This window comes from Clupea harengus, unplaced genomic scaffold (assembly GCF_900700415.2).
Source record: "Clupea harengus unplaced genomic scaffold, Ch_v2.0.2, whole genome shotgun sequence".
NCBI lineage: Eukaryota > Metazoa > Chordata > Actinopteri > Clupeiformes > Clupeidae > Clupea > Clupea harengus.
This window is the reverse complement of record NW_024880292.1, coordinates 1-25001: the sequence shown is the minus strand read 5'-3', so window position 1 is coordinate 25001 and position 25001 is coordinate 1. Positions and strand designations below refer to the sequence as shown.

Below are 25001 nucleotides of genomic sequence, written 5' to 3'. Positions count from 1 at the left end.
GCACACACACAGTGTATCTGTATTCACCCTAAAAATATTGGGATAAAATGTTTGGTCCATATCGCCCAGCCCTTGTATAAATGCTGCACAGAAATTGACAGTATGAGTCTCCTGTAGTCTTACATTGGTGGGGGCCAGCATGTTCTCTGGATCAATGAGGGTTCTTAGGAGCCCCATCAGCTGCACAGCTCCGCCCAGCTCTGGGTCCGAGTCACAGATCATCTGCTTGATCACCACATTGATCAGCAGCACATCCTAAACAAGCAAGAGGTGGGGGAGGAGGGTCTGAAGGTCAGCACGGCATCAACAGCTTTTTAATGTCACAAGAACTCAAAAGGCAACCCCATCTCTTCTTAAAACTTAAACCCTCCAACACCATGGTGCCGCTTCATTCCAATGTTACCATAAACAAAATGACAGCATAGAAGATGGCACATTTGTTCTCATAAAATGGAAATCCGCCAACACTACGGCGGTGCTTCACTATGTTAACCTTTAAATGCATCCAATATCTCAGTCTAGATACATACACAGACATGCTGGCAGGTTGTGTTCAGACTTACATCATCTGCCTGCTGGGGCTCTTGCATGACAAACTCCCGCACCATGGAAGGACTGAACTCCACCAGATAGGACAAAATATCTGTGGCTGCAGCCCTCACCTGGAGGTCATCCATGGCCTTTGCAGAAAACACAGCAGATGGTTACCAATGGTCATAGCTCTACTACAAGAGTATCTTATCTTAAATTAACTTAACCCTTCATTCGAACTCGGGCACAACACATGAAAAAGGTGTGAGCCTACCATCACTATTTCCAGTGCAGGCAGAATCCCTAGATTTGCAAGGGTCTTGAAAAACGCATCTCTGTTCTGGGGCTGCAACGTTTGTGAAAAAGCACAGAACTCTTTGAAGAAGTTCACCTTCAAAAAAAAAAGACAGACAAGTAAGAACCCCCTTGCATTCCCATTGGGTATAATTTGAGATTATACACATCTTTTCAGATTGGGCACTTTGGATTTTACCAGTTCTCTCCTCTTGTTGTCCTCTGTAGCCTCATCTGTTAGTTGGGCGAACACCTCTGTCAGGAGTTTCTCATTCTCCTGTTGAAAAAATAAATCAATTCTCAAATCAGTTCAGTAAACATCGTTACTGTGTTGATCCCAAACCATCTTAAACGGAATCAATAACCAAGCTATCATTAACAAAAACAGAAAACTACCACAAAAAAGTATAAAAGTAGGTTTGACAGTAAAAGTAAAAAATATACTGCTGGAAGGCCAGAACTTCACAAACCAACTAGGTACAATGAAGGGAAATGTAATTTTATAATCACAATAATCAATAAACATATCAGTGTCACCAGAAACAACACTGATGAGTAGGGAGTGCAGCACATTCATGAAGCAGATACATCTTCAAATCAGTAGCATGAATGACAAACCACATTATGAACAGTTCACATTTCAGGTTTTAAACAAGATTTACATGTGAAACAAGTGGCAATGCAGCAATTCATTTCCTCTCCGATAATTATGAATGCCACAATCAGAAAGGCATTTTTCAGCTTCATATCCCATAACAACTTCCTCGAATTTCACAATGTGAGTTTGGCACATACTTCACACAAACATACCTCATACTGTACATTAGAAGCGTACAAAATGAGTCACATACACACAACAAATGTATTCAATGACTGTTACAGAGGGCTAAACAGTTCAGCCTCCTCTTTACTAACCTACCTGCAACATGCTAACTATCTCCACTTTGTTGAAGAATATGAAAGAGGTGAGCGTGGAGAGGAAGTTCTCCTCAAAGACGGATGGTGTGGGGAGGATGATGTCCTGGATGTACTGTACACGATACGTCTGGTGGATCTTCTGCCGCAACTCTGAGTCTGTGATGGGGACCACTTCTTTGAACTTCGCCGTCTTGGTGAGGAACTCCCGGTGCCTCTTGGGCTGAACGAGGGCTGGGTCATACTCCAGGCACCCCACAACGTCCATGATGCAATCGTCAGAGAACATCACCTCGAAGAGGGCCGCCTTGTTGAGGAAAAGCACCCCGCGCACAATCTCATAGAGATGATGCAGGCCCTCAAGGTCCTCCAGGTCCTCACAAGTCCTGAAGAGCTGCAACAGCTTCTTGATATAGCCTTCGCTCATGAGCGCCAGGGCCAACTTCTCCCGGCGGATGGGCGAGGAGAGCACAGAGGTCACCAGGTCAGCGATTTCCTCTAGCCGGGCGAGTTCACAGGGGGGCAGCTCCACCAGATGACTGGTCTCCGGCAGCTCATCCACACGCTCCTCTTCCGACTCATCGATGGGATCCTGGGTGATCTCGACGGCCGGATCCTTACCCTGCACCTAGGGGTCACATTTATCATTTAAACAAAGGGTGACAAAAGAAAAAAGGAAATTCTTTGTTCACCTTCACCTCTGTTCCAAGAGTTTCTCCCCAGTCACGACCACAGCACAATTCAACTACTTAAGAGCTTGGTGACTTGGCTTGTCTACTAAAATCAATTAGGGATGCTAGAGACATCGCACCGATAATCAGTTCACAGAATGTTGCTTGAAAAGCCTAATCTACCAGTGCATGTCTGGTTTAGGCTGAAGAATAAATCATGGTCTACGGAAATGGTTGATTTGTTATAACACAAGAATAGTAAGGCAGTTCATTTATACTTTGTCTTATAAATCATTCTTTAGGCTAACTACACTTGATTAAAACAGACAGTTTCAAGTCACTAAATATATTACAAAGATATCATATAATGAAGCCTCAATAAAGCATAACAAACATCTCAATCATGATACGTTTCCTAAAGAGGGCAATACCTGACAAATCTTTTCCCAGATTTCATCACAGCCAGCTTTCTCTTGAAAACTCAGTGCAAGATCATAGTTTTCTGCTTCTGACCAAACAATCAAGGTGTCCTGGGGAGAAAAAAAGGACCTCATGGAGTTTACTGGTATAACATTTTGAATTTAGGGTCCAAGCTTTCTGACCATGTAAAAGTTAACAATGCCCACCGTTCTCCCAGACTACAAAACTGAATTGATTATAAATCAAAGATGCTTAAGTTTTAAATGTGCCAAAAACACTGATAAATCCCACTATTTGCACTGGCTAAACTAAAGACAGAATCACAATGCTACCTAGCTCATAAAAAGTAAGGGTGAAGACAATTCAACTCACTTGTTGTTTCTGATATGCTGTGTTTGGACTGATTTTCGACTCCAAGAGAAGCGAGCCTGCAACAACACATAATTTGTAACATTTTAGCTGATTTGGGTTTCTCAACAGTACCCCACCTTCAACTCTTACAAAGACTATGTTTTGCCAAGTTTGATCAATAATACTACACACATGAAGGGCTATTGAGACACATAAGGATTACTCTTTCACCGAGATCTTTAACCATGAATGGTTATTGGTGACAAAATGGTTGAGTTGTAACGTTTGGCTAAACCAATTCGACCATCAACCAGATGTGTGTGCCATCTTATGGCAAGTTCTCTCACTCAAATCCGATGTTTGTTGGGAAGCAGAATGATACCAAGTTGTCCAACTCACTATAATGCCTATAATAAAGGCTGCAATATAATATCAGTAACAACTGGATAAAAACGACTTGTGGTCCCTAAGATTTAAAGCGTCTGGTTTAAACTGGCTCGTTCACTGCGGTAACGTTCCCATCCAGGTGAATATCATTCTACCAGCTCACCTAAATAACCAATTGGTCAAGTTATATCTGCCAAAAGTAAACCAATAACTAACATAACTTCATGGACAATCAATATCAAAAGGAGCTGCTAAAAACTCACGCTGGATACCATTAGCCAAGTTGTGAGGCAAGCTATTAGCTCAAAACAACTTCAGACTACAAGTACTCCTAGATCACCAAGAGTAACTGAACAGTTACCTAAGTTCATACAACCCACATCCGTACCAACAGAAGATTACCTAAAACAATGTTGTAAAGTTGGTGAAATGTTAACATTAATTGGTTTTGGTACGTAGCCTTTTAACGTTAACCAACAACAATGAGCGCGTACAAAGTTCCGGCTTGTTCACACAGCAATAATTTTAACGAAAACTAGAATTAGCCAATATTACTATGCTAGATAACTAACGTTAGTTAGAAGGTGAACCTCCGCAGTCGCCCAGCTAACGTTAGTTAAAAGATATTTAACCACCAGGACAGTTAGCCATTAGTAGCCATCTAATTAGCTAACTTAGTTAACTCAAATATAGTATAGTATAAAGTTACAGCTACCCAATGTGCTACATCAAGACTTTGATGATGAAGTGGCTAGCTAGCAACAAAAAAGGGGGGGGGGGGGGGGGGGTGCAGCTATCGATGGCTATATTATTTTTTGGTGAAAAGTAACGTTAACTTGTTCCCCAAGGCTAGACCGCTTAGTGGATAGCTAACCAACCTTCATTTTGACAATACAGTATATTACGTTCATGTTAATGTGAGATAACTTAGCCACCTAATGTTAGGCCAGTTTACTATCAAATTGGTAAGTTAACATAACAGTCTCGCTCAAGCTACCTCTGTGGTTAGCTTTACAACCAGCTAACATAGCATGCAAGGTCTACGTGGAGGACATGGACCAAGCTGATCAAAAAGTTAGCGATGATTTGTTTTTTCTGCGGCCTACAGGCCGACGACTTAACGTTTACTGATTAATAATGTTGGCCTTCACCACAAATAACGTCTGTACCGTTAAGGTCGGTAACCAAATCAGAGAAAACATACCATAGTATTATACGTAAGGTTAACAATGGGCATAACATCTCGAGAAAGAACACTCGGAGTGGAGCTCGAGACGAAATGCATTTGAAGAGCAGCGGCCTTGCTTAGTTAGCTAGCCGACTAGCGAAGCTACTCACCATCAGACTCGGCCCGAACTAACAAGCATATTTCCCTCAATCGTTCGACGTAAGTGGACGAAACATGCCCCGTTCCTCTGTCGTCCCACTGTCGGTCTTCATTCAGCGTGTACACTTTTACACGCCGCCGAGTGTCCGACATCGTTTTATCAAGCTCAGACACCGCTTCACCCTAATTTCAATTAATCGTATTTCTCAACCCAAAGCTTCAAACTTTATAACTACCCGCATGTTCCAGCCACACTGCCGACAAATAGTTCAAGTACATGTATATCGACTTCAGAAATGGCTTAAAATCATAAAACAGTAGCGTTTCTGCATGTAAGGCCGAATAACTACAACTACACTGTTACAAACACAACAACTAGCTATGTCGGCCGTTCTTCTATCCGCCATGGACCGCCATCTTGTAATCGGATCTTGTGTCTTTTTCTTCCCCAACGTCAATCAAAGCGTTTACCGCCGCGGGGTCTCCTGCGAGGGGCTACGGAAGCCGAAAGACATTAACGACGAACTGTGCCAAATGCTGTATTTGAGCGTTCGCATCATAGATGCCTTTATATATGGTTCGCATGGTCACTACATTGTTTCACATTCAATTTACAAATGTAATGTATGTTGATGACATTTTACAAATTATCCTCTTCAGCAAGTCACTCTATTCCACCCATGACAGAATAATGGGAACCGTACACACTTAAAAACAAATGTAACGGAACAGTTGGGCACTGTTATGTTTATTTACACAGGTGATTCATTACTACAGACATGGAAAATACAGGCACAATAAAAAGAAGTTTATGACAGAATTTATGACAGAATTGGAGTCAATTTAAATCAAGAGGCACTGGGAATTTGATCATTCCCTGTCCCCATGGTGATGCTGTGTTTGTCATTCAGTGTTTTCACCACTGATGCGGCTGGAGACTGGAGCACCTTCCGAGAAAGTCTCATCCTCCCATCTGTTGGGTCACGTCCAAAGAATTTCACCTGATGGAGAGAACCGTTTAGCATTTGGCATAGCATTCTCAAAGAAATGAACTGCTCTACCAGGTGAGCTACAGAAGTAATCATAACTACACTCAAATTATTCAAAACACCTTTGGGGAAATACTGTTCAAAGACTCTCAAAGCACTTACTTGGATCTGCTGTCCAACTTCAAAACCAAGGGCACTGGGGTGTTTAATCTGAAAATGAACAGGAATAGCTTGTCATTTTCTGATAATTACTCATCACTTGTGCATTCGGAATGAGCTTAGCGCACACACTTACCCGCTTATGGTCCAACTGAGAGTTATGCAGAAGCACAGGGCTCATATTGGGATAAAGCTTTACCATAACTCCAATGTCCCTGTAGGAAAGGAAATGTGACAACAGTTCACAGGAAATCAGATCAACCTAGGACAAAAATAACATGAACTACTCAAAGCATGAATGTAGATATTTCAAAACAAATACCAGTGGCCTACCTTATTTCAGTGATGGTTGCTGTATAAATAGCGCCAAATTCAAGTTGGTGATCTTGCTGTGTACACAAAAATGAGACGGCAGATAAATAACAATTTCCTAGGTAATCTCAAATACAGGACAAACAAATATACTCAAAGACATATTCCAAGTTGATTTACTTTTAAATATTATCATTGTAGGTACACCTGTAATTAGATGGGGAAACACACAAAACCATAACCAAACTTGAACAAAAATGTCTCTTACATCATCCTTGCAAACCTCGACGATAAACTCCTGGGCTTCACTCATGGCTCCAGGTGTAGGTGCAAACACACAGAAGGTCTCCTCATCTAGTTGGCTTATTGTCACACCTATTGGACAGAATATAAATATCTTTTAGGTTTGCCAACATATTAGATATACCGCCAAGGGTTAGAACCTAAGTGTGTAACTACCACAATACATGTAAGATAAGTTAGTCTCAAAAAATAAAAGAGAAATTACCTGTCTGAGCTTGAATCCTACGCAAATTGTAGCCACCTGGTCCCACAAAACGGGCTCTCTTTGAGACAGGCACACGGACATTTTCTAGAAACACAAGAACAGGCGTGTATCTCATAATCAAAGCACAGACTGAACCATCAAAGTAGCATTTGAGTGGTACAGGTCATACCAACAACAGGCCCATTTTCCTTCCTTGAGGCTCTTGGCTTGGCGATAGTCCGGTTCATGATGGTCAAAATCTCCTTTCTGGCCACTGATAAAAGATGAAATCAATAGCATAAGGGTATGAGGACAACAGAGGCCTTTGTTAATATACCGTCTTTTTAACTGAGGCATTTTTGAAGGCATTATTTACCTGTGGCCTGCTGAATAGCCTCCATTACTATTTTCAGAGGCAGCCCAGATATCTTGATATCGGCCTGAGGAGAAAAGGTATGTTGGTAGAATATTAAAGGGTTGTTCTTTAATGAAGGAGAATACAGTAACCAAGAAGAGACATTCCCTGGTAGTTCTACCTGTAAGGCACTGATGCCTTTACTCGTCCCTGCCATTTTGAAGTCCATATCACCATAGTAATCCTCAATTCCCTATTTTGACAAAAAAAAAAAAAGGTGACTTAGAGAACATGAGTCTAAAACATGTGGAATGATAGCGGATTGGACGATTCGTACCAGAATATCTGTCAGTAACCTATAATCCTGGATCTCAGATGGTTTCTCCGGATCTGGCTTGGAAATCAAGCCAACTGCCACACCAGCCACAGCTGATGATATTGGCACACCTAAAGACACAACAGATATAGGTCAGTGAAGTTTGAGATGTGTCTGGATCGCATCTTCTCTTATCTTGTCAGAGCCATGCGGCATCTCACAATACATACCAGCATCCATCAGAGCCAGACTGCCTCCGCATACTGATGCCATGGATGAAGATCCTGGAGAACACATAAAACTCAATCACAGAGGAAAACACTAGTCATAAATTAAACAAGTGCAGCTTCACAAAAGTAAGGAGACAAACCATTGGATTCCAGCACTTCTGATGTGACACGAATTGTGAAGGGAAAGTCTTTGGGGATGATGGATCTCAAACCTTTCTCTGCCAGAGCTCCTGTTGGATCATAAAAAAACAACATGAGGAACCTTATAATGATCCAGACTGGAACATTGGTTCTGAGCATCAGCAAACACTGACCGTGGCCCAGCTCCCTTCGGTTCATCCCACCCACTCTTCCAATCTCATTTGTTGCATATGGTGGGAACTGAAAGGCACAAATTGTTTAAATAAAAAGATGAGTTCACATGTTCAGACTATTTCATTAACATAAAGCTTACACCTATATTATGTGAGTGGATACATATAGTCCTATTAATGGCACTTACTTCATAGTGAAGCATGAAATTCTTGTCTTTGATGCCACTGTACAAGAGATAAAATGAGCAGAACATTAGATGAGTCATTTGGTTCACACACATTTTTCAAATGTGAATTGCCATTTATATTCCAATTTGATATGACCAAGTAATTGTCCTACCTTAAAGCTGTAGTAATTAAGTCTGTTTTGACACTGGACTCTAGGGAGTCAAAAGTAACAGCGCAAAGAACCTATGGTACAAACCAAATGCACAGTTAGAAAATAAGATGGAAGAACATTTTGGTTATGTATGTTTGTTATCGTTTCAACATTCTCTATTTACACAATTGCAAAATCACTTGTAAAAATTATAAAATCATCAAAGTGAATCTCTCAAAGTGAATACCTGGGTCTGTCCTCTTTGGAAAAGTGCTGAGCCATGTAAAGGCTTGAAAATGTCCACATCACAAGAAATATCCCTTAGTGAAGTCAAGCTTCTACCATCACACCTAAAACGACAATAGACCACAAACAAAGACCTGAGTAACATCTATGACATGACTGCTATGTCTGCATAAGAATATGTGCATATGGCACAGATGTCTATTATAAAAGGTCTACTAAATAGATCACAGGCTTACCTTCTGTACTCATTGAGCGTTAGGTTTCGCAATACTTCCTTAGTAACCACATTGAATGACTCTATAACTTCAAAAGGCTCTGCCTGACGATACTTTTCTAAAGAGATATTCAGGGTAAAAATATATAAATTCATAGGACAATTATATACATGATAAAGTATACCTAAAAGGGCTCTGAGCAGCACTGCAATCTGTATTGATCTGTTCTTTACCTTTAATTTGCTCTTCTGTCACAAATCTTATTTTCTTTACAGCATCATCTCTGGAAATCTAAGTAAAAAGTAGATCTTAGTATGAGGGAGTGAAAATGCATCTGCACATACGAATAACTTAAACCAGTAAAGTATGCTTACTTTATCATAGGTAGAGTTGGTAAAAACTCTGTAGATCTTTTCACCAGCCAGTCTGTAAAGCAAATAGTAAAGCATTTCACAAATATGGGTTTAGTAAAACAATTTCAACTGTGTCAGCAGGGAATGTCACATTTGCAGTGGATATAAAACTGAATGACTGGTAATGGCGTACTGAAAATACCATCTGAGGAATTAAAACACTGGGATGTCTTACCGCCGCACTTCATCCACCATCTCTGGGGGGGCAGTGAAAAGTTTTTGAGGTGTCCGTTTGACCACTTTCTGCTCTCTGGCCAGCTGCTGAATAGCCAGGATGATCTGCTGTATGTGCTTGACGCCAACCTTTATAGCGTGGCAGAAATCTTGCTGAAGAATGTTCTCTGCCGAGGCCTCCATCATCACTACAGAGAGATACCAAATGTGAATGAAACTGTAAAGCTTCTAATGTGCCTGTATCCCATTTACTCCTATTTAACTCCATACGGAGACACAGGTGAGACATACCCACTTGACTGTGTGCTGCTCCTGCCACCACCAGGTCCAAAGTGCTTTCAGACATTTCTTTCCGTGTCGGATTCACAATTACCTCCCCATCAATAAGACCCACCCTAACAGCACCTTAACAAAATTCACATCAATTAGAGAGACCTGATTGTAAGACACACAAACACAGAATGAATCAACTATATTAATACATTAAGGAAAGGCATGCATCCTTTACATACCTATTGGGCCATTCCAAGGGATGTCTGACAGGGCCAGAGCAGCAGATGCTGTAGGACATAAACCATGTGAGTGATGCCTTCTAACAACAAATGACTATTTTGCAGTCTGAAAAATGTACTCATCAAGCTCACCTCCATTGATGGCAAGCACATCTGGATTATTGACTCCGTCAACTGCCAACAGGTTACAAAGCACCTTAAAGATGTATAAAATTAATCGGAATGTGTTTAATTTCATAATAATGATGTATTCTGTAAGATGTTGAAATTACTCACTTGTGTGTCATAAAAATATCCTGCAGGGAAGAGAGGCCTTATTGACCGATCTGAGGAGAAAAGAAAGTAAAAAAAGTTACTGCCTAAAGACTATTAGAGATTACATTAAAGATTTAAAAAAAAATGAGACAATGTCTGTAAAAGTAAGTGGCTCTTTGAGCAAATAAAAGAGTGATTAATCTCACCTATGAGTCTACTGGTCAGAATTTCATTATCTGTAGTACCCAACTCTCGGCGAAGGTAGTTGGTTGGTATTCTTCCTGCTGCAGCAGCTTTCTGTCTGTAGTCCACCTTGTAATCAAGTAAGCATAGCTAATGTCAGAACCAACTATAATATCATAATGCAGTTATCAAAGTACTAGACGGTCTGTTAATGTGTTTATAGGCAAAGATATATCGGGTAACCACATACACGAGCAGGCACTTACAACAAGTGGCATGAACTGAGAGGGAGAAGGCTGTGTTCTGCTAACAGCGGTGACCATGACAGAGGTGTCCCCAAGCTTAGATGAGATAAAACAGTATAAGCCACTGTAACAGAACATCATTACTATGATGAATGAATGGTTAGCTATGCCGGTTGGGAGCACTTAGTTTACCTGTACAACTGCAGAGCCGTCCGCAAATCTAGCAAGCTTCCCCGTAGATATCTCAAGCTTTCTTCACAGGTAAATAGAGGAAAACCAGGGTTAAGTTACAGGATGTGGAGTTGTAGGCGTAATTTACAGTTGCAACACGCAAAATTGTTAAATACAGTGTACATATTAAGGCTACCAAAAAACTCAAACACCTAAACCAAAGTTTGCAAACTGAATAGTAGCTTATGACGGTCAGACTTAGACAGTTTTACAAGTTGTCTGTTAGAGTCGAGCCACTGTTGGAGATGTTAGCAGCACGACTGAAAGATATTGCTGCCTACCTTTCCCCCAAATCCACTCCAACTTTTCGTAAAGTCCCATGACTGCTCCATACACTCTGATGACAACAACGCACACTGAACCGGGCCAACGAGGACCTCAGCCTGAAAAAATGTTTCATATTTCGACCTGAAATTGTGAGTCTTCTTATTGCATGAGCAGCATTGACATATTGAAGCTACTGTAGAGCGCCATGTTAAGTCACATGACCGGAAATTCTCCAATGGGCATGTTCAGGTCGGTTCAAGGTTCAATCACAGAATTGTTACAGTAGTTACAGTACAGTGTTACAGTATTGGAACTATGCAGAATCTAAACATGTCCTAAAAATACTTTATTCTATACTATCTACAGACGTTTGCATTATGAAATTGAGAACCATTTGTGAAATCAGTGATGATGTTTCATTATAATGATGCTGTAAACTGTACAATGAAGTACCTAGATGAGTTAGAAACAGTAGCTGATTAATCAGAGACGGCAACCATTACAAAATGTGTCGTATGAAATAATAACTAATATTTTGTTAATGTGCATACGGGTATCTACAATCAACATTTAAACTGGAGGCGTGTCCACTAAAACCAAACCATAACACCACAAGTTCCGCGCTCTGTGTGGATAACGCATTTCCGCTTCCTGTATGTCTCTCCGATTCTTTTGAGGGTCTGTTGATTATGTTGGCAATTACACGTGCTGGCATTTTTCTTTATTTTTAACAATATCCTGAAATTGAGTTTACTCCAGAAAGGGATAATTGGAAAGTCTGGTGCAACTTCTTGGTCACCTAATCTTCGATGTGTTCGTTATTGCTAATTTTGACTGCAGAAACTCAAGACTGCATCCACTTGTGTTAGATAGCTTGCTAGCGAGCTAGCAATTATACCGGCTAGCTTCATAGCTTTTTTATCGGGCCACAGTGAGATGTTTGTAATTGCTCCTCAATACAACTAGCTAGCTGGCATACGCTTCCAAACGCCTTGATTATACAGAAGAGTTTTACATCTCGTTTGCCTTAACCGAATCGGATTGCCAGATTGATTCCCAGACATCCATAAAGTTAACGTACTGTTTTATCATGGGGGCTTACTTGTCGCAGCCTAATACGGTTAAAACAAGTGACAATGGAGGAAACCACGGCATAAGCTACGGATATTCAGCCATGCAGGGATGGCGCATCTCTATGGAGGTAAGGATCCTTTGTTAGGCCAGTGACTTTAAAAAGTTGCAAGATGGCCTTACTCGCTAGTTCGGTTGATAAAAAAAGATTACGTCGCAGGTATGTTAACCTAGCTAGCGCTAGCTAGATTGATGTCCCACGCAATCAATAGCTTTGTGCTCTGCCCGCCTTGGCTAGTTGGCTAGCGACCACAGAAAACTCGTCGGAAAGTTTGTGAATCCATTTCATGGTTGAAACTTAAATGGTTCACGTTGAGATATGACTGCAACACGCAAGCTAACCAGATATTAAACTAAAGTGCATTTAAAGAAGCCACTGTAGCCAGCTATCACAACATGTTTTCTAGTTAGCTATCAGTAGCAATCTTCCTGCTGTGCTAAGCAAGACATATTTTCGAAAAGTTTGGGGAACAATCAGACATGTAAACATTTATGTACGGTTGACTCGAGTGTTCCAACAAACCTATTATTTCTTTACTATAAGGCACTAGCTAATACGACATGGTACTAGTTTCAGTTAGTTAGGAGTAGTTCAAATACTAGTTTCTGTCTTCCAGGATTCCCACAATTGCATTCCAGAACTGGATGAAGAAACGGCAATGTTCGCGGTCTATGATGGACATGGAGGTATGCTTTTTCTGGTTTTAGAAGTATGTGTCCGGTAACCGTAAAATTCATGACTAACCTTGTCTGGATGGTCTGTCAAATTACTAAATGCGTTCAGCCAATAGTACTACTGTTATAAGTCCGTGATATAATTATGGGAAATTATACTTGAAAATAAATTGTTCTCTCCCTAGGTGAGGAAGTTGCCATGTACTGCTCAAAGTACTTACCAGACGTCATTAAGGAACAAAACGCATACAAAGATGGCAAACTGCAAAAGGTAAACGGATTGTCTCACACGTTAGCTATACTGACAGAAGTGTTTGCAGATCACTTCTAGTCATGCAGTTCAGTAGAATTCAGTGGGATCACAATGTAAACGAATTTAGTTACAAGCAAAAGCTTCTTTTCCTTTAGATTAGTGGTCTCTTGTTAGTTTGCATTAAAAGCTGGCGGTATTAATGGGTTCGCTTATGCTCTAAAGGCTTTAGAGGATGCCTTTCTAGCCATAGATGGAAGGATCACAACAGAGGAAGTGATCAAGGAGCTCATTCAGATAGCCGGCCGTCCACAGGAAGAAGCAGCAAATGAAAAGGTGGCTGAAGAGGATGATGGTGAGTGGGTTTTGTGATGTAAATTCCTACTAATCAAAGCTGCTGTATAACCTTCCTGACAGATGGCATGAACGCTAATTCCACTCTGTCTGGAGGGTTCAAAGCCAAACACTTTTTTAATGTTATACTATTTCTTTTCCTTTGGATTTATTTTGTATCGCCCATAATGCCATTCACAAAGCTTAACATTTTTCCAATTGTCCTGTGACAATTTGATACCTCCCTTGTCAGGGTACGACGATAGTATAAAGGTGCTTTTAACCCATATATTGTAGATTTCCAAAACGACAAGCCAGCTATGTAATTACTTTCAGACTGTCCCTAAGGTCACACAATTAGAGGGCATATTCTGATCTAATCCTATATTGATGTGTGTCTCTCCTCTTAAGTGGACAAAGAAGAGGCGGCTCTCTTGCACGAGGAGGCCACCATGACCATTGAGGAGCTCCTCATCCGCTACGGCCAGGACCTTAATGCCGCCAAGCATGCCAGGAAGTCAGCTTGCGAGGCCACCAAAGAGTCTGAGGGCACAGAGAAGGGCATCAATGGAGAAGTAGAGGGTGAGGTGGACAGCAACGGGAAAGCAAAAGCAGCAGCAGCAGTAGTAGCAGCAGCAGCAGCAGCAGCAGCAGCAGGGGGGTCTAAAATCAGAGCCTGCAGGAGAGCAGCTATGGCAGCAGGGGACTCGGGGTGCTCTGGTTCTGGTTCTAGTTCCGGATCAGGGTCTCGGCCAAGTGGGGAGAAACCTGACAAAGCGGAGGGCAAAGCGGGTTTGACGGGAGATGCTGGTCCTTCCTGCTCTGCAGCGGCTGCTCAGCCACCGGGAAGCACCAAGTCCAAGTTCTTTGAGGACAGTGAGGAGTCAGAAGATGGGGAGGAAGAGGAGGAGGGCAGCGATGAAGAGGTGATGACCCGATTCCCATGTCTTATTAGGGTGAATGTTATGCATACTGAGAAGAATGGCTTTAAATAACCAACTTTCGTAATTCACAGGATTGCAGTGAGGAAGATGAAGGAGAATACAGCAGTGAAAACGATGATGACACAGAGGAACTGGAGGAAGAAGACTCTGAAGATGAAGATGAGGAGGACATGTGCTTACCTGGCATGGATGGGAAGGAGGAGGTACCACTTAACTTAACTAAGTTATTATGTGTTACGAAGACTAGCATGCATGACCCTGACTTAGCTAATCGGTCCATTTCATAGTATTTTGTTGATAATGCTTCTGCAGGTATAAATGTGCTTCTCTTTTGATTCCTTTAGCCTGGTTCAGACAGTGGTACCACATCGGTTGTAGCACTTATCCGTGGGAAGCAGTTAATTGTTGCCAATGCGGGGGACTCCCGCTGTGTCGTGTCAGAGAAGGGGAAGGCCATTGACATGTCCTATGACCACAAACCCGAGGATGAAGTGGAGCTCGCTAGGATAAAGAATGCCGGAGGGAAAGTAACCATGGATGGTCGGGTCAATGGCGGACTCAACCTCTCCAGGGCCATTGGTAAAAAAAAATGTTGTGTAGATATATCACACACGCAAGCATATTATTAACCTTGACTATTTGTTGATGCACCTTTATTGAGTACTTAAAGCTGACTTTTTTTTTCAGGAATTGCTTGTGTTGCTTTTATAGTATAGATTTAGAAAGTACTGTTAGAGTGCTTAAGTACTACAGGATGTGTACAAATATTAGTTATCAGCTCCTTCACCTGTGAAATTGAGGAGTTGAGAGACTTAGTCACTGTCTCCAGGTGGTCACTGGTTGAACCAAAGGATGAAGCCTTAAGAGGAAGAGAATCGAAAAGATTATTGGTTGAATCAATTGTGTTTTGAACTCGTTCCATTCTCTACAATGTAGGAGATCATTTCTACAAGAGGAACAAGAATCTGCCTCCAGAGGAACAAATGATCTCATGCATGCCAGATGTGAAGGTGCTAACTCTCAATGAGGAGCATGACTACATGGTGCTTGCATGTGATGGAATATGGTACGTTCTTCAATTTTACATCTTCCTCTTAAGCAACATCTGTAGGATTGTTTCAAATTATCCACCATACTAATCATTTAAAATATAAGCACTCCTTGCGGTTTGATGTTGCGGAGCAACTTATTAAGATGACCACCTCATGGTAATTTTCTCCACAGGAATGTCATGAGCAGTCAGGAGGTGATCGACTTCGTTAGTGAGAGGATTAAACCTAAAGATGGTGTTCATCGGGCGTTGTCCTCCATCGTTGAAGAGGTAGGATGCTTAGAGAGGTGTCTTCATATTGTGGACAGTGGGGGGGAAATACTCTTGACCTCTTTGTAGAAGTTGTTTTGAGTATTGTCATGCATGTTGGGCTTTTTTGGCTGACTCATGTGATTCTCTGTGTTGTCTCCAAAGCTTCTTGACCATTGCCTGGCCCCGGACACATCTGGTGATGGCACAGGCTGTGACAACATGACCTGCGTCATCATCACCTTCTCCCCCTATGCTGGGAACAACCAGGCAGAAGCCACCAAGAAGAGAAAGCCAGAGGAAATGGAGGTTGAAAAGAACGGCAACGATAACAAGAAGTCCAAAACTGAATGAAACTCAGACTGAATATCGGAACTCTAGGACACCCTGGGATGAAACGTTTAAAACAAAAAGACAGTGTCTGATGAGAAGGGAGGTCATTTTAGTTAACCCCAGACTAAGAACATGAAAAGGTAAACCAGCCAATTTTTCTTTTTTTTGTAAATTGAAATTTCTTTGCTTATATACCCATTTTTTGACTTGTTCACAAGAACATTTGGACACGCTGAGCAACCACCTAGCCAAGATGTGACAAACATGATTCAGGTAGTATGTGAATCCTAGGAATCTTAAATGTACTCGTCCAGTATCTTATGTCCTTGTTTTATGTATATAGTATTTTTTCCAGTACCTGTCATATAAAGTTTTTTTTTTTTGCCTTTTATCGTGGAACAATGTGAGTCGGTGACTTTGATCACCATTGTATTATGTTCAAATGCGTTTTTTTTAATAATGTCACAAATGAGATTTTGTCGACTTATTTTACCAAGTTGGATTTCATAAAATGAAGCCTATATTATTTTCTTTTGCATAAAACACTGCAGGTATTTTGACTTCACCCCACCCCCCTTTTCAGTAACAAAAAGGGATTCAAGAGTTCCAGTTGTAAGGTGTTTTATCCCAACATTCCTGTACTTTTGGTTGTTGATCCATGAACCTTGACTCCTGGGTTGTTCAAATGTGTGTCATGCACTAAATCTAATGAACGACACCCTACAGTAGCTATAACACAGACCCTAGAGGCAGAGGTGCTGAAATGCCTGTAAAATCCAGGGACATCAACTGATTATGAAGCTGATTCTATTGAGGGGTTAAGGCCATGGGGGTTAAAAACCATGTTACAGGGATAGCCGCTCTAGCCATCGCTTGGGTTATAACCTTGTTCTCCTGGGGGGTATTCCAGGTATGTTGTTTATGGACCACTAGGTTAGTTAACGCCGAGCAAGTGGTAAACCACCTAGAAGAAGAAAGGCTTTGTTTTGCTAGGATAATTAACCTATAGGGCTCTTTTAGAAGGTTTAATGCTCTGAGTGAACTTACCCAGGTTTGTCACTGAACCACATACTTGGAATACCCCCATTCTCTCCACATTCACACTTAAGTAAGGTTTATATACAAGGTATTTTGGAATATATATTTTGGTACTCTTTCAGCATCGTTGTGAGTTGCATAGGAGAAAATTTAAACACCTGCTCAAGCCAAGACCGTATTGTTTCCCTGAATCAATAAAACGATGTTGACCAAATAGCTTTGACCTAGTCTTATTATTGGACAAAGTGTGCGTTTGAAATGTTTTACAATGTGAGCAAATTTGTGTGATTCACTTGCACTAATACAATTTACAGTAATCTAATCATTCGATCTTCCATAGCAAGGAGAAATGTAAAGCAGTCAAGACTGAAGATGCAATATGGTTTAAATGCAGTGTTGGTCACAAAAGCCCTTGCATGTTGATTCAAGCTAAACAGTTTATGATAAGGAAAGTTGCTACATCAAAACCAACCTTTATTTTTTTACATGGTTCGTTTAACATTTAATATAAAGCATTATCCTTTATTTGTCTTTGGCTGGCCTCATTTGCTTTTTTCTCAACAAAGAACAATGAAGAAAATGTGTTTTGCTATTCATAGAAGGTCTGACATTATTCCAACATCACCATTACTTACAGATCAGAAATAAATAATCATTACAGGACCGACTTCTGTAAAAGAATATCTTTGCAGAGGTTGTTTTGATCCACACAGCATTCGCTAAACAAAATGTGGAAGTTTTGAGAAAACAAAATGAAGACTAAGCAAATACATTTCAAAGAGACAAACTCCTGTGATGCGCGGTGGTCACAGTAATGCTGTATGAAGTGCTTTGCTTCATTTCAGTAGTTCAGCAGATGAGTGTATTCCTACTGTTTGCATTACACACATGCATACTTCAATATAAGAAGCCTCATTCTGAAAGGTTTCTTAGATTTGTGTTGCAAGGCTTGATTTAGGTATAAGTATGGATTAAAACCAAAACAACTGAACATAACCTGTATTGTCCTAAACTGTTGTATAACACTACTTACATAGGTATAGAGCACTGCGATCAAACATTTCAGTGTCAAGGGGTTAGACTTGACGCTCTCAAAACATCAGGCTGATTATTTAACATATCTTCACCCTTGATAGTGATTTTTTTTTTCTATACCATACGTAAGTGAACAAATTAACAAGTACATAATTCACCCATACGTCTTAAAAGAAAATGTGCAACTTCACTAATAAATAAAATAAACAAATGATTATCTGTTAAAGTGTAGGAAGAACATCCTCTAATTGACTATTTTAATTATACATTCATCTCAAGAAAACCGCAACACTTTGTACCACTCTGAAAACTCTGGGCCTGACGCCCAATCACAGCACTTATACTGGACTGTGCCTTCAATCATCACGGCTCCCGAGGGATGAACTGTAAAACATCCTATGTTCCGTGGCTACCACAGAGGAGGCTTCACGATACTCCCTTTCCAGCAGCGCGAATCTGCCATCTGCAGCCCAAAGATTAAAACAGACTCAACAGTGCAACACAACTGCAAATGCGGATACAGCTAAAACAGCTACATTAACTTCATATTAATGATAAGACTACAGTATTAAAACAATCATGATGGGGACATTACCTTCATTCTTTTATGAAGAAATATCAACTTTTGGTTCAGCAATTCAATGTCCTACACAAGAGTATTTTTTTGGTCAATTTGAGGGATGCTGTAATTCATCAATAATATCAATACAAAAATGTCTTAGTATAACAAGTAGAACTGGCTTGATATAGTTCATAGCTAAAACTCATATTTCAAGTAAACCTCGTGGGCAGTCTAATTTCTTGATTACTCAATATTACTGATGATTACTGAATACTAAATTAATGAAAAATACCTTATTCATCTCTTCATGATGTTGCAGTTTAATCTGAGGGAGAAGTTCCTCAAGACGCTCAATCTGCATACAAACAGTTGTACATACAGTACATACATGATCATCTTGGAGCCGAGAAGATGAGTTTTTTGACTGACTGAGATCAATCTGAAGTACTACCACGTGTGGACATTTAGATCAGGCACTTTTATCACAAACTTTAAAAGATAAAAAACATATCCATCTACGAGTCATCTTACCCTCCTCACAGCACTCTGAAGTCTTGATTTTAAGCTTTTATGGATCACAGTCATAGCAACAAGCCGGGGCTTTGGAGTAACTTCAGGTTATGAAAAGAAATAAAGAAATAAAAACAGGTGCATGTTAGTAATCATTTCTCAGTAGTGCAGTGTAGGTATAGGTAATATATGTAATCTCACCATGTTGGAAGGTCTTTGCGACTTCCAAAACATGAGGCCTAAGGATTCAATAAAGAAAGATGTTTTCTAAAAGCACTTGGTAAGATATGCACTGCATTAGAAACAGTCCAGGTCATTAAAATGCAAGGAACTAAGGATTTGTAAAATAAATAAATATGTTAATTGTTTTATGAGGTTCTGTAAAAGTGGATACAATACAAATACTTGCCTTTGTTTGGTGTTGGCAGGTAGAGCACTGTTTAAAGGAATTAAGGATCCTTGGCTATTTCTTATCTACAACAAAATGTGGCCCAATAGATTCAGACTGAGACGAATCCGATTTGATTCAGATTCATGTTTACTGTCCACCAAAAATATGCAAAACCTGGACAAATTACAATACAAATCAGCACATACACACGGCGCACAATTACATAGGCCTACCTTCAAGGTAACTTGGGAAGCCAGCCCAAAAGAATGTGATATAAGCTGAAAAGAGAGAATAACCACATGAACCAATTGAAGAAATAAGCACTATGTACAATTGTACTATGTTAAACAGATTTGAGAAATATAAAAAATTAAAATCACTTGTTTAATTGTGGCCACCTCTGCGTCCCTGGTTATGCGAACTTCTCTTAAAGCAATTACTCTCTCGTCTGCAAAACAAGATGAGATGTGACACAACATCAACTAGAATTCAGTTAAATCAACCTTTTAAGTTAAAATAGCTAGATACAGAGAGCACAGTTCATGCAGCGTCTGTCAATTACACCTGTGGCATAGTCACATACAAATCGGTCGGTTAAGCCCTGTCTGTGCAGGCTAAGGATAATTATTAAACTTGTGATGTGATATTATATTACATTTTCTGTATGAAATCATTTCTGGGAATCTGGGAGACAAAATCTGCCCGTTTCTATGGAAACCACGACATTAAACAGTAAACGAATCATTACCCTAAAATTATGTTTTCATCATCACTTGAACTGGAATTGAAAAGTTACAGAATGTAAGCGTTTGTAAAGCGTCACAAAACCAACCGTTTTGATCGAGTCTCTTCAGGGCAATCCATACTTGTGTGTGCGGTTTATCACAATTTGTCTTAGCCATTTCGTTTACCAATAAGATATGGGAAGTCAGTGAAGAACGTCTCTGGGGAAGTCCCGCCTTTACCTCGACTATTTCCGTCTTTATAAAGTTGTATGTAAATGTAGTTGCTTGAAAATAGTTCCAAGATCTAAAGGCGTATATTGTTAATAAGAGGACGCATTTGGCTCTCTTCAGCATCAAACCTAAATCTTGTCACATAATATTTTGACGTGTACACTCCAGCACAGATGGTGGCGATAATGAGTTTACTCAGCTGCCATACCTGTCATTTAAGATCAAACAAGAAAGAAGATTCGAAACACCAGGCGCTTAATGCAATCAGCGGGAAAGTTGGTGCTGCTCACAACGACAATTCGTTTCTCTTTGCATTTTGATATGCAAACACAATGCCGAACATCATTCATATGAAAGAATGTTAGACCTGGGACTGGATCAGAAATATAGGCATTTATTCAAGATCTGACGATGCCAACCAAATCACAGAAACGCTCGGTGAGTACATAAACATTGGTAGGATACCGTAACATTAGTAGCGGACAGCTAATCTTACCTAACCTGCTAGCTAGTTGGAATTTGAGCCCGTCGACTGGCCGATGATCCTGGCTTCACGTTATGCCTACTGACAGACTATTTTGGTTTTGCAGGCGACGAAAGGGGGCTTCCAAGTGAATATAGCCTCATTTTTCTCCTCAAAGGTAAGTAACATTATCGTCAACTGCTTTGTTTCGGAGTTAGTCAATATTAGATGGTATGACTGCATTGTGGGACATCTGAACCCAGTCACACAATTTGTCATGATTGACCATGGGTCCTGTAACAAGAAATATACCGTTTTATATCGTTGTCTGCGTGTTAACCTTATGTGAACAGAATCAGAATCCCAGTTCCCAGCTGCCTGAACGCACGAATATATTGTCATTTTTGTGCATGTTCCATATCATCAATTTTCTTTTCTTCTCCTTAAGTCATTGTATGGAACCCCTTTTTTCTTTTTCATGTAAGGTGGTGGGCTCAAGTTCCTACAAGAAGAGTTTGCCTGTTAAGACTGAGGATTCCACTGGTGTCCTGGTGGAGAGCGAAAATGTCCCACTTTCCCCTGAGTCCTTTGTTATACCAGAGACACCTGAAAGCCTCATCAAGCTTCACAATCCCTCAGGTGTCCTCAATGATGTGACGCGCTCACCTGTCTCCCGTAGCCCTTCCTCCAGGGGCTCAGGTGTCAAGAGTAACCTCTTTACCAGGATGCCCATGCGGTCTCTGCAGAATGAGAGTCCTAAAGCTAAAGACCACGACAACTCAAAGAGTGACTGCACTGGTGGGGGGTCTGTGAAAAGGCGAATGTTCTCCCCTGATGAACCCCAGAGAGCGAAGCGAGTCAGACCCATGCCAGTGAAGAGACCCAGTCAAAGCCCACTGAAGGACCCCAACTCCTCTGCTGTTAACGGTCTAGATGATTATCTTGAGGAGATACGCTGCCCCAAAAGTACAATTCCCAAAACCAAACCAGGACCAAATACTAAGCATGCTCCAAAGCTTCATAATGCAGGACAGATTATGTTTACGAATGATGGTAAATTGGGACGCAAGTCTCTACACTCCAGGAGTGAGGAGAAGACACTGGATGAAGATAAGTTATCCACAGAGTCGTCCAAAGCCAATTCTTCTCGTTCCAACAGAAGTAAGGGTTTTGGTGAAAGCACTTTCACTGTAATATCAGAACCAAAACCCATCATGGACCATAACATTTCTAGAGGTCTCTCCATCAACGAAGAGTTGGTTTGTTCATTTGCATGTAATGTGCCTGAAGAAGCCATGGATAAAATGGAGTCAACTGTCCTTCATCCACCCAAAGGGGGACATTTTTGTCAAGTAAAGGACAGAGACACAGATGGGAAAGCAACTGTGGATGATATTCAGGAGGAACTGGATGATAGTTGGTTTGATGACAAGATGGAGCCAAGCCACACTGAGCCCAAAGAGAAGCCAATCCCAAAATCTGAGTAAGCAGAACATAACAGTGCTTAAAGAAGCAGTGATACAAAATGAGCATTTTGTTAGCAAAAATACTTTGATTGTCACTCTGGTTTGAGAGAAATGTATTGTATTCAGATGTATGGTTGTAAGGATAATCTTATACTTGGAACAAACTATCATGGATGTTGAGCTGGTAGAGCGAAAAATAATGTAAATCCTATTATTTGTCATTCCAGAAAAACAAAAGTTATTCCGGACCATGTCATATTGTCTACTGGGTTACACAATCGGTACTGGGTACTGGACATACAGGAACAAACCGGTCCTTTTGGTTATCTGGAAAAACATTTGACCATAACAGCCTTCAAGACATTGCAACCCACAGAGACCTGCATCCTGAAAGATGGCTGGTAGTACAGTTTTACTAATACTTTAATGACGCTTTGCTTTAAAAGTAAAGTATAAGTTCTAAATCACCAGTAACTAATTTGTTATTGTCTGTCAGGGAGAGCGCACCTGTTGTGGTGGGTGACATTGTTCACATGGAGGGCGAGTGTGTCTCTGGGACGTGGGTGATGGCCAGAGACTCAGGCTTCCTGGTCCTGCTGCCGGACGTGCTCATATCTGGCACCAGTATTGCCAACAGCATCCGCTGTATGAGACGAGCTGTGCTGGGAGAGATATTTAAGGTAGGCTGCAGAGATGTCATATCCTTTATCAGGTTGTCTAGGCATTAAACCCCAGGAGTTACCACACCTGGTCGTAAATAGTTGGAGATTATTGTTAATTGTTTTCTTCTAAATTAAGCATTTGACAAGCTGTCACTTTTACAGCACTCTTCAGTGAGTTAAAAACTAATCTCATTTGCCCAGGGTTTTGATGGAGGATCCAAACAGATGCTGACTGGTACCATAGTTCATGAGATCTTTCAGAAGGCAGCCATGTCCATGAACTTCTCTGAGGAGAGGTTGAAGAAGCTTGCTGAAGATGCCCTTCTCAGTCCAAACTATTTGGGTCAAATGTAAGACTCTTCAAAACAATGAGTTTCCAATAGTTACAGAATTGCAACCACAACTAAGCGTAATTACGCTCTGATTGCTTTAGATTCACATAGATTTCTTATGTTTATGCCTGGGATTTTAGCACACTTGTACTCCACTGTGGCCAATAGGGTTGGGGATTTTTCTAGCACAAATACTATATTATTAGTAATAATAGAAATATTCACTGGGAACTATTACTAATACTATAGCACGCGCACACACACAAAGAGAGAGGCACATTCACTGGTAAAAACAAGGGAAGATATAGTTTTTGAGGCAAGATGATTGTTGCATAAACTATTAAATTATAAGAAACTGAATGACTGTTCGAAAATCCGAACCACGTGTCCCATCCTTAGTGGCCAACCCTGTATAATCTAAAAAAGAACTGTAAACAGCCAATCACCAGCCTCTTTCTCATCCTCCTCAGCTACAGCCTTAGTCTTTCCCAGGAGGATGTGAGGCAGGATGTTGAGGAGTACTTACCATCCCTTTCAGACTGGGCTAAACATTACTTGGACTCCTCCTCACAGGCCGGTAACAAGCCGCTAACACTGAAACTGTAAGTAGTAAGCGCATGTCTCATCTTTTGTTCATCTGTCCTTGTGTGCTTTAAATCTGTTCTACTATTCTGGTGGTTGAATTTCATATTGTATTTTCTTTTCTAAAATGTATTAATGATGTTACTCTAAGCATTATAAGAACTGAACATATATATGTATTGCATGCAAAGGGAGCGCAGACAAATGTTAAGTTATAGTTATTTCTCAATACAGCAGCTATCGGATTACAACAGGTTGTTATAAATGGTGATGACTCAAACCTGTACTGTTTGTGTTTTTTGTTGATCTGTTTTCTTTGCAGACCCAGTGATGGGACCCTGAGTAAACAGGACAGTGTATGCACAGTGACTGTCACGGACTTCACTGACATTGAGGAGAACCTCTGGTCCCCACGCTTCGGCCTGAAGGGGAAGATCGATGTAACAGCAAGCGTTCGCATCCACAGGCGGGGTCGGAGGTCAATAGAGCGAGTGGTCCCTCTGGAGCTGAAGACTGGCAAGGAGTCCAACTCCATCGAACACCGCAGCCAGGTCAGCCTTCATTAGCCAGTGTTTGTATGGTGGTCATTACAAGCCATTAGCAGACATTCTGGCATACCACATCAGTATTGATATCTTGGCAGAATGGTCTAATTAAGCTCATTTCCTTGTATTTTAATGTTACAAGTAAACCTGCAGAGTCTGTCCCCATCACCACCTTTGTGTGTAAAGCTGTGTGTATTGCATGTGTATTGCATGCTCTGTTGATTTTGTATTTATGCCAAAGATGTGTTGATGTGTGAACATGAGGCTCATAGTGATCTGTGTGTGGATCAGGTCATCTTGTACACGCTAATGAGCCAAGAGAGGCGCAGCGATCCTGAGACTGGGTTCCTGCTCTACCTTAAAACTGGCAACCTT

The 25001-nt window shown here is 40.8% G+C and overlaps 5 protein-coding genes across 5 annotated transcripts; 2 read left to right on the top strand and 3 right to left on the bottom strand.

Moving 5' to 3' along the window:
* Positions 1-10: 10 nt before the first annotated feature.
* On the bottom strand, positions 11-5369 carry LOC122131802 (serine/threonine-protein phosphatase 4 regulatory subunit 3-like; the record flags this gene model as incomplete). Its single annotated transcript, XM_042706481.1, has 8 exons — positions 4908-5369; positions 3204-3259; positions 2843-2941; positions 1745-2368; positions 1025-1102; positions 806-922; positions 564-680; positions 11-255 (listed from the first exon to the last, which is right to left on the bottom strand). Coding segments are annotated over exons 1-8 (1478 nt in total), but the record flags the coding sequence as incomplete, so codon positions are not given.
* Positions 5370-5609: 240 nt separating this feature from the next.
* On the bottom strand, positions 5610-11350 carry LOC122131800 (polyribonucleotide nucleotidyltransferase 1, mitochondrial). Its single transcript, XM_042706479.1, has 28 exons — positions 11133-11350; positions 10813-10873; positions 10642-10716; positions 10399-10504; positions 10214-10263; positions 10070-10133; positions 9938-9985; positions 9717-9830; positions 9427-9613; positions 9213-9264; positions 9072-9129; positions 8860-8956; positions 8625-8727; positions 8399-8469; positions 8247-8283; positions 8059-8125; positions 7885-7974; positions 7745-7798; positions 7536-7645; positions 7380-7451; positions 7220-7283; positions 7034-7117; positions 6865-6948; positions 6625-6731; positions 6378-6433; positions 6181-6259; positions 6048-6095; positions 5610-5897 (listed from the first exon to the last, which is right to left on the bottom strand). Exons 1-28 carry the CDS (start codon positions 11249-11251, stop codon positions 5745-5747), a joined length of 2310 nt encoding a protein of 769 aa, XP_042562413.1. The 5' UTR covers positions 11252-11350; the 3' UTR covers positions 5610-5744.
* A 404-nt stretch (positions 11351-11754) lies between these two features.
* ppm1g (protein phosphatase, Mg2+/Mn2+ dependent, 1G) lies at positions 11755-17336 on the top strand. The gene is made up of 10 exons (XM_042706477.1): positions 11755-12319; positions 12867-12936; positions 13110-13195; positions 13400-13529; positions 13919-14433; positions 14523-14654; positions 14796-15030; positions 15388-15517; positions 15676-15772; positions 15917-17336. The coding sequence occupies exons 1-10, from the start codon at positions 12209-12211 to the stop codon at positions 16103-16105; spliced, it is 1695 nt and encodes a 564-aa protein (XP_042562411.1). The 5' UTR covers positions 11755-12208; the 3' UTR covers positions 16106-17336.
* Positions 17337-17579: 243 nt separating this feature from the next.
* On the bottom strand, positions 17580-20755 carry si:zfos-1056e6.1 (uncharacterized protein LOC107988029 homolog). Its single transcript, XM_042706478.1, has 9 exons — positions 20453-20755; positions 20001-20068; positions 19854-19898; positions 19639-19703; positions 19431-19468; positions 19251-19330; positions 19012-19074; positions 18753-18803; positions 17580-18620 (listed from the first exon to the last, which is right to left on the bottom strand). The coding sequence occupies exons 1-9, from the start codon at positions 20697-20699 to the stop codon at positions 18567-18569; spliced, it is 711 nt and encodes a 236-aa protein (XP_042562412.1). The 5' UTR covers positions 20700-20755; the 3' UTR covers positions 17580-18566.
* Positions 20756-20836: 81 nt separating this feature from the next.
* Positions 20837-24998, top strand: LOC122131801 (the record flags this gene model as incomplete). The annotated part of the gene is made up of 9 exons (XM_042706480.1): positions 20837-21014; positions 21167-21217; positions 21525-22522; positions 22733-22906; positions 23002-23185; positions 23369-23517; positions 23970-24101; positions 24404-24632; positions 24918-24998. Coding segments are annotated over exons 1-9 (2025 nt in total), but the record flags the coding sequence as incomplete, so codon positions are not given.
* Positions 24999-25001: the final 3 nt, after the last annotated feature.